The sequence below is a fragment of the Cucurbita moschata genome, unplaced genomic scaffold, assembly GCF_002738365.1.
Source record: "Cucurbita moschata cultivar Rifu unplaced genomic scaffold, Cmos_1.0 Cmo_Scf00013, whole genome shotgun sequence".
Lineage (NCBI taxonomy): Eukaryota > Viridiplantae > Streptophyta > Magnoliopsida > Cucurbitales > Cucurbitaceae > Cucurbita > Cucurbita moschata.
In genome coordinates this window covers 5075624-5085014 of record NW_019268529.1, presented here as the reverse complement: position 1 = coordinate 5085014, position 9391 = coordinate 5075624, and the positions used below count along the sequence as shown (strand labels likewise).

Sequence of the window (9391 nt, the reverse complement as noted above, 5' to 3'; positions counted from 1 at the left end):
TTTTTTTTTTTTTTTTTTTTTTTTTTTTTTTTTTTTTTTTTTTTTTTTTTTGTCTGGCTTTGCAGTGTTACGTGTGACAGCCAATGAGAGACCTACACGTCAGCATTGAAGTTTCGAAAATTTTCAGGCTGCAAATTTTTAATTACGTGGAATGGTTTGATAGGTTGTTCTTGGTTGCATTTGCATCACCCGGCCCAGTTAATTTCTCTCTCTTTTTTTCCAATTTACTGATTTTCTTTTTTATTTTTAATGGTAATAATTTATTAATTTTATAACTTCTTCAACGAAAATAGAAAATTAGTAGTTAAGATTTTCATTTAATTTCTATTATTATTAAAATTTTAAAAATAATATTTCAATCTTCTAGATTTTAATTTTATTTTATTTTTTAAAAAAATATATCAAAGTCATTTAAATAGAGATTTGTAATGGATAACAAAAATATTTAATATTTTTTTTATAAATATAAATTATATTAATAATGTTTTTAAAATTTCATGTATTTTTTTTTAATTTTAAAATAGTTGAAAGATATTAATAAATCATTTTAACATATAAAAATATTTTTGAAATATAAGTTCAACCAACTACAGGAATGTTACAAGAATAGTTACTTGATTTACTTGATTTATTACTAAATACACGTTTAATGAGTCGGACTACACTAATGTTATACACGATTTACTACTAAATGTTTGCAAGATGAACAATAAACACCAACGATACATTTAAGATAATAATACGAGTCTTATCTCCCGAGATCACCAGCCTATATCATAATTTTTTTTTTCCAGTGAAATTGTGTTATATTTGTAACAGCTCACCGCAAGCAGATGTTGTCTACTCCAGTATGTTATGTATTGCCACGAGTCTCACGGTTTTAAAACATGTTTGGTAATGAGAAGTTTCTACACCCTTACAAGGAATGCTTCGTTCCGCTCTCCAACCAATCAATGTGGAGTTTGGTTTCTTTTGTATTCAAATCACTTATCAAATTGAATAATTTTGAACTTTAATAAGCTCAAGCAATCCAAAACTTAAATCATAAGTTTTATAAAGTACTCTCTAAGTTCCATACAACACAAGCTCTTGAGGTTCTAAAGCAACAAAAGGGCAAACACATTAGGTGCTTTATCCTTCTTGCAATGAAGTAACACTAATTAGAACCATACATTAAAGCACACTACAGAGCTCCATGGAATATATAAGAGATACAACCCGACAAGCCAACCAACCAGCTCGGTGAGGATGAAGAAGCTCGTCAAATGTTTCAGGAAGCTGAAGAAAATGCTGGTGTCCTCAAACGGTACGAAGCGCAAACAGGAGACTCCGGCTTCATCTTCGCGTCGGTGTGCTGTTTTCTGTGAAGAGCTTTTCCTGTCATCAAAGAGGAAAAAGTGTTACGGTTCTGTTAGCAACGATGTCGATCACAATCCTTTCGTAGCAGCTCGTCTTGCAGCACAGGGTCACTTCAGTCTCAGGCCAAACGTCTATCTTTGAGAGAGAACGGTCGGTTTTGTTTCAACTCACAATTTTCTATGATATAATACCTGGTTTAAGAGATATCTCGTTTAAACATCGTCATTTTGGTCAATCCCTTCTATTTTCTTTGCTCGTGCCGAATGATAATGAGGGAAACGACATTCGTTGTCGGTTTATCTGTGTGAGAGAGCTGTAAAAGGCCTCTGGTATTCCTTGACTATCATTCAATAAAGCCAACACTAACAGCAAAAATCATTCTTTCTATACTTACATAACAAGTTACAATCTAAAGCCGACCCATAACCTCTGTCGACCGATGCAATATTTCCTACTAGTCATCGTTCTACAAGTCAATCGACACCAACGACTAAGTGCACTTAGATATATTCGAGTATAGACATGATATTCACACAACATGAACATATTCATTGAAGCATAAAGAAAGCGATAAGAGGATCATACACAACTTGCTTAGCGTTTTCTCCCATGACAAAATCAGCATGAGCATAATCTTCTCTAAACTGAACGACGAGCTTATCTCCGTCGTGATCTTTGAAGTTATCCAACAAGAGTTGCACATCGTTGACATCGGACAAGGCATCAGCACCTCCATAGCTAAGAAAGAGAGGGAAGTCATTAGGAATGCTTGTCATATTGTACGTTGGAGGAGTCGATTGCCCATAGTGTTTAATGTTTTCGATCACGTCAACGTAGTCGTACATTGCTATGGTTCCACTTCTGATCACTGCCCATAATCCCCAAAATAATATTTAGACCGCACAAAACAACAACAAAGATTCAAATATACTCAGAAGAGCCTTGATCCTTACTCTGAGACAAATGGATCATGTTCTTTGTTGCCGTTGGCTGAGGCTCATGGATTAGAAAGTTTTGAGATACAGATGGATTGAGACAGCAATTCTGGCCTATAATCGAAACAAAATAGCGATAATTCTCTCTACGAGCTCGGTTGGAAAATAAAACAATGAACTAAAACAGCGTTCGAACCTGTGAAAGATGTCAACAAGTTGATACAATCAACTCCTGGCTTTGCACAGACTTCAACAAGAAGCTGAACTGCAGCCTTCCTATTTGTTCATTCAAAGTAAGTACAGAACTAAATGAACTAGTTTCACTAATCTAATAGTTTCCTTTAACAAAAGAGAAATGGTCAAATAGTTACCCTCTTGGATCAAACTCTTTGACACCCAACCAGAACAAGACCTGTTACGACGGATAAAACGAATCGGCAACACGACATAACTCGACAGTAATACGAATATACAGAGGATAGAATATTGTACCTCACCGAGAAAGTTATCAGCAGCGTTTCTCGCAATTGGGGAGGTTACATCACCCAAATGGGCAATTGGGCTAATCAAAGCAGCTGATATCAACATGTCAAGCAATTGGTGTTTGGAAAATGCAGCAAGAGCAATCAATGTTCCCTTCAATTCAAGAACTTCTCCATCTCAGACACAGATAAACATACTCTAACACGAAGATGCAAAGAAAATGCAATGCTTAAACTAACCAATGAGTGTCCAACATAGTGCATATTCTGCCCAGTACGATTATGAACATATTGGAGAGTGGCAGGGAGATCAAAAGCTACCAATTCATCCCATGACCAATCCCAGAAGCCCTAAAGAACAACTCAATATCAATTTCAGCAGCAAGCAAATCAAAATGGAAGCAAGAGAAACAAGCAATTACAGGATCATCAGGGCCTAGTGAGGTATGTCCTTGGCTAAATTTAGTTCCACGGGTGTTGGCAAGCCACACATCAAATCCTTTATCTGCCAAAACGAATGCCAAAGAACTTTCTGGAGGAAGCAACAGCCATGTTGCCGCATCCTTCCCATCACAAAAAGTTCGTAAAACCAATCCATAAACACATCATCCTTTCACAAGAAATTACGGCACCAAAATCAAAATTACCAACCATTAGAAGACCATGTTGTAGCAGAACTGGAGGCCCATTGGCTGAACTCGTCCGTCCTCCCGATGGGATTCTCTGCATGCTGAGTATAAACCCATCGTTTGTAATCACCTGAAAACCCCAAATGGAAGATCATTCTGTGAATCAATTAGGTATTTCCATAAAAGAAGAAGAAGAAGAAGAAGAACAAGAAGAAGAACAAGAAGAAGAAGAAGAAGAAGAAGAAGAAGTCGCTATATTACTAGATGTTCTTCGCAAGCGTAGTTGTGAGGCTCCACTAACGATTTACAGATACCATCGACTGAGCCAGGTTCCAATGCAGAAACTATTATGAATCCACAAAGCAGAAGTAAAAGAACAATCGGATTGAAGGGATCGGGCGAGTTCATTTTGATTCATGGTGTAACACAGGAGTTTAGGAATTTTATATCGACGCTGAATAGGAGCAGAAACAAACAGGAATTGAGCAATCACAAGAATTGCTATCCGCTTCCGCCCATCAGAAGCCATTGATCGAGGGCATCTAGTGGGGCCGACAAGTCGTTCCATTGTCAAATTAACATTTCGCTCAAGGGAAAAGCCTTAGTGTTCATCGGCGACAAGATTCCACAATCGAACAAGAAAGTTCCTAGGCTGCTTCGAATGCCAATTTCAGCAGCAGGTCGACTTCAATAAGATGAAAATTTGATATTATCCATTGAATTTGGTATTTATTGTAATAATCAATGCCAATCATAGTTCATCACCATTAATGCCTCCATTCGTGGTTTTATCATAATTTCTTTGATGCTTGGAGATTGCTCTTAACGACAGAATTCCGAGTATTTTAATAAGAAAAGGCCAAACCCAAGATAATTTTTATTTTTTTATTTATTTATAGAATATCTCAATTTTATTCACGTTATATCAAATAAAGTATATAATTTTTTTAAAAAATAATTATTTGAGAGAATTAATAGTAAGAAAAAAAAAATCCAAAACAATGTTAATTAACACCAATTAATTAACTAATTTACAAATTTTGATACGAACTAAAAATTTAATTTATAGAATTTTAAACTATAAAATTTTGTCCTCATAAAATAATTTGGGTTGACTTTGGTCGTTGAAGATGAAATTTTTTTCACCATTCCCTCAAAATAACAGTAAAAAAGAAAGTTACATCCCTATGGTTGTTGCTTGCTTGAAACAAAGATAACTAACTTGTTCAGGACAAATCCAATACAGAAATTTGGCACTCGTGCCATCTGTTAGTTCCAAAATCTCAAAATTGGGACTAATGATTTCAATGTGTATGTAACTTTACAAGTTGTCCAATCGAAACAATTTAGAAAACAGAATTGAAAACTTATAACAAGTTTCCAAACTAAGATGTGTTGTATTGGAAGAGAGAACTCACATTTTCTTTCCATTTTTTTACTTGACAAAAGAAGAATGAGGCCTTACCGGTAAACACTTACCTGCCTGGTTATGGTGACGACAAAAATGAAAGTTCAAGAGACATTGCGCCGTTTCCTCATGATGCTATTGCTTGCTTGGAACTGGTGGCTGTCTCCTCTCGTTCTTGTGCTGCACCATCTTTTGGAGTTTTGTTCCTTGTTTGGCTGCTGCTGCTGCTTTCTTGCTTCCCAGCTTTGCCTGATGATCTCCTGAATGGAAAGTTCAGCCCTTTAGGATTTAGCCTCGTGAGCAATTGCCATCTAGGTTTTGCCTCCCCCAATAACTTCATCTGCTCTCGTCTAAATTGCTTGTTGGCGTAACGTTTCCCACCTCGCCATCCCAAGCAATATCTGCACAGTCCACATTGGGTAATGATTACATTAGCGAATGGAGAATGGACAAAAAAAAGTTCAGATAGTAGTGTATTGAAGTGCAAAATTCAATGATTCAGCTACGAAATACTGAAGATAGAAAACTTGGTGTCTTTCAACCTATTAGAGGAAGGGAACGAAAGGTTTATGGAATGAATCACAAGTTTCTTAAGTCACAAAAGGTGAGATCCCATATCGGTTGGAGAGGAAAACAAAACATTCCTTGTAAGGGTATGAAAACCTCTCCCTAACAGACGTGTTTTAAAACCGTGAGGTTGACAACGATACGTAACGAGCCAAAGTAGACAATATCTGCTAGTGGTGAGCTTGAGCTATTATACAAAATACTTAAAGAGACGGTTACATTAGTTGTTGATTTATCAGGGCTAATGAAAGAGGCCTAAGTGGCCCTAATTATCACAAAAGAGTCAAGTAACAACTACCAGTGATCATCTCATGACAAGGAGGAGGATAGACTATTTTTCTGCACTTAATCCACCTCAAGGAATGAAACTATATGTCCCTAAGAGTTTAAAGTCCATATGATAATGAAAACAATTGCATCATAAAAAGGGATTAGAACGCAGAACCAGACCCAATGATCAAAGAAGTTCCAGCAGTTGCAAAGCAAGCAGGAGTACTGATCTTTCCAACATTAACAGCCTTTGCAACTTCCGAATGCTCAAGTTGATGCTTTTTTCTCATCTGCCACGAAACAGAAACATAAATATGAATCTAACCATTATTCGTGTAGGGGAGATGGCGTAACTAGTGCATTCATGCGCAAATGAAATAACGGGCTCAGAAGTGGCAGTGCACAAATTCCTTTAGTGTACTACTTGTATGTTTGATAGGGCATGAATCTCTCTCAAATTTATAGTGCCTAAAACAAACCCTAACCATGCATACACTCGGGAAAAAATGTATGAAGAAAGTGCTTGCACGGTTGTGCCAAGTAGCCATTAACGTGAAACAAAAGAGAACACAATGGCTATGCAATTATGGTTGGACTACATTCAAATAAATTAACAGATTCACACGATAATGCTTACAGCTTCCTCAATAGATTCAAGCCTTTTGTCAACTTGAACATCATGATAGTGGCGTAAAGTGTAACCTGCAGCAGAATCAATGCAACCTTAACTTCTGCTAACCTCTAAAGCATACAATCAACACACAATTCATTGAATCCAAAACACAAAACCAAATAGATTGTCATAATGTTTTATAATTCATAAGAAGGTATCTTCAATTTAAAGATACCAATCCCTTCTCATTCATTTAGTTCGGATGTTAATTGAAGGCTTTGCTTGACAAAAAAAATTCAACGTGTATCCATTACGGCTTCTATTAGAGATAGGCTTTCTTCTTATATAGGGAGTAAAGCTACAATATCATATCTAAACAAATAATCAACAAAAAAAGATCAAATTCATCGTAATCTAACGTTTGGCCTCTTAAGCCTATTGATTCTTTAACAGTACCAAGGATAATCAAATGCAGAATTCAACGGAAAAACAATAAGGGGAATGAAAATTCAAATCACTGAACTCACCGAACCAGGCAGTTGCAACAGATGCAATAGAAGTCCCCACTGTAAAAACCACCCTATGCCTTTCGAATACATCCTAAAAACACGCAAGACCAGAACCACAATGTAAACAATGGAGAAGAACAAAGGGGTTGATTACATCCTTGAGAAAAAAATTGAATAAAAAATCCCCATAAGCAATCAGAACATCGAGTTTCAATAATCTTCAAACATTAACAAACTCAGCATCCGAAAATTCAATCACCTTGGTAGAATAGAAAGTATCCTGTACGGCCGTCAATGAATTCACGGCCTTCCTCTTCAACCTAGGAACTGCAATCGAGCGTATAATCGAAGTTCCCGAGGCCTTTAATCTCTGCATGGTGCATTCTAAGCAGTTCGTGGTTCAGATTTCGGGATTGAATACTCTGAAATCCGACGATTTCCGCTAAAGAATTCGAGAAGACCACGATCCTCCTGCCTTTGTTTCCCTTCAAGAATCCAATTCCCCTTCGAGGATGATCGGCCCGCCAAAAGTTGAATCCCGACAAAATTTTGGGCCAATTAGCAACTTAGCCCATTAAACGAAGTTTAAAGATTAGGGTATTTACACCTTACACCATTTTCGAAAATTATTTACAAGACTTACCCGATTCTCTAAAATATTAGAATTTCTGTCCTTGCAATTAAATTAAATGGATTGTTAAATTATGTACCTAAAATATAAGCAAAAATTTCACATTATTTTATCCTTTCAATAATCGTTATTTGAAATTTTGGATTGCTTGACTAGCTCAACCGCCCCTTAGTCTGGTGCTCATGACGCACTAGGAAACCTCCACCGTGTCAGGGGACTAAGTAGGTCATAGTTAGCAGCATAGGAGCCGACTCGGCGTCAGCGGCTTCGTGCTGCACTGGAGTAATCCAATATGTGGTTCCGCACATTCCACCACTTCTCCGTTCATTTTCAATACTGATCGTGAAACACCATGAGCAGCAGGATGTTGAGGTCCGGAATTCGAAGTGAAAATTGTTATTTGTCTGTTCCTAGTCGATGGGAAAGAAAGGCAGAACGAAGAAAGATATTATTCTCTCTGAGCTTGTATAGTACTACCGGTACAAAAGTTGGGTTGTAAATCCTAATTTCGAGTTGGTCGGGATGACCCGGCCAAAAAAGTTACAATTCACGAACAGAACCAAATTTTTAGTTTTTAAAAAATTCCCGACCCATACAGAAAAAAAAAAGAATCCAACTCAATCTATACTAGGTGCATTGAATAGTTTGAATTTATCGAGAGACACTTTTCGATTGATATTCTCCTGTGAACGAAGACCAAAATAGAATTTTCTTTAAATTAAAAAAAAAAATCAAAATTAAATAGTAACAAAAATTCGAAGAATATAAAAAGAACAATGAATTGAAAAAGTGTTAAATGAAAAGAATATTGTTAGGTAGAAGGATGAATGGTGCGATTTTGGCCATATCCACCGAACAGTCAGCATTGAAAACAAATAACAGATTGGTTGATAGAGAGACAAAAATCACCGGCGGCCATGCACCCTACCCCTACCCACGCCGGCGAGTAACTCAGCCAACTAGACTTCGAGTCGTCGTTAACGTGGCCGACATATACTCAAACCTTTAGCCCCATTTTTTATAAAATATTTTAGAAAATCGGGTCAAAGAAAGTATTAGAAAACATTTGAAAATCGGCTTGCTAGCCAGCAAATAAGCAACAACCACGACTTTAATAAGGGTAGGAAGAATTGACGACTAGCCACGTCTCCTGTAATATATTTTGAAGCATCTTAGCATTGGCAGCTGTAGGCATGATTTTGGTGAATAGTATATGCACTCTTGTATTGACCTAACAAAAATGATAAAGATTTGTCTAACATGAAAGTAAGTACAAGAGATTTGGAATAGACATACAGTCATAGGCAGTACGCCTTACACAAGTATGACCGTGACATCTAGCACGTTACCACAGGCAACACGTCTTAGACAAGTATGACCATGACATTACGTCTTGACACCTATGACATCTAACACCCGACCACAAACAACACGCTTAGACACCTATGAGTAACGTATATTTTAAGATTAATCAATTTGAAGTTGGAACATTAGAGTTAAAATTGGAAGATCTAAAAGCAAGGAACCAAAAGGAATAAAGAAAGCAAACCAAAATATAGCCTAAATTTCCCATATGTTATGGTTGGAAGTCTGTATCATAATTGCATGGCCCAAGATGTTTGAGAGTAAAAATGAAGGAAAAGTGAACAAAATTATAACACCTGTATCATACTTATTGGCTGGGCCTTCCTTTCAAATCAATCTCAAATATTTTGTTCAATTTTTCACTCCACTCCATTTTTCTTTTTAAATCACATTTTCAATCTCTACATCTTAGCATAATATAAGGTTTAGTGCATGCATATAACAATATCTTAACGACACGTGCTATCCGATTCAAGCAAGACACACAATTGCAAGATAAATTCAAGAACACCATATCATGTTCGAGTAACGTCGAAGAAAAGAAAAGATTACGAAAATTATAACTTAGCAATATAAACAGAGCTTCAAAGGAAAGGGAAAAAGAAAAGGATGATAGCTAGAAG

The 9391-nt window shown here is 36.5% G+C and overlaps 1 protein-coding gene across 1 annotated transcript; it reads right to left on the bottom strand.

Moving 5' to 3' along the window:
- Positions 1-1722: 1722 nt before the first annotated feature.
- LOC111451255 (triacylglycerol lipase 2-like) lies at positions 1723-7311 on the bottom strand. The gene is made up of 13 exons (XM_023091602.1): positions 7032-7311; positions 6791-6863; positions 6288-6352; positions 5831-5940; positions 5107-5214; positions 3428-3536; positions 3199-3339; positions 3017-3127; positions 2787-2930; positions 2666-2706; positions 2491-2570; positions 2313-2408; positions 1723-2227 (listed from the first exon to the last, which is right to left on the bottom strand). The coding sequence occupies exons 1-13, from the start codon at positions 7146-7148 to the stop codon at positions 1908-1910; spliced, it is 1515 nt and encodes a 504-aa protein (XP_022947370.1). The 5' UTR covers positions 7149-7311; the 3' UTR covers positions 1723-1907.
- Between the last annotated feature and the right edge of the window lie 2080 nt (positions 7312-9391).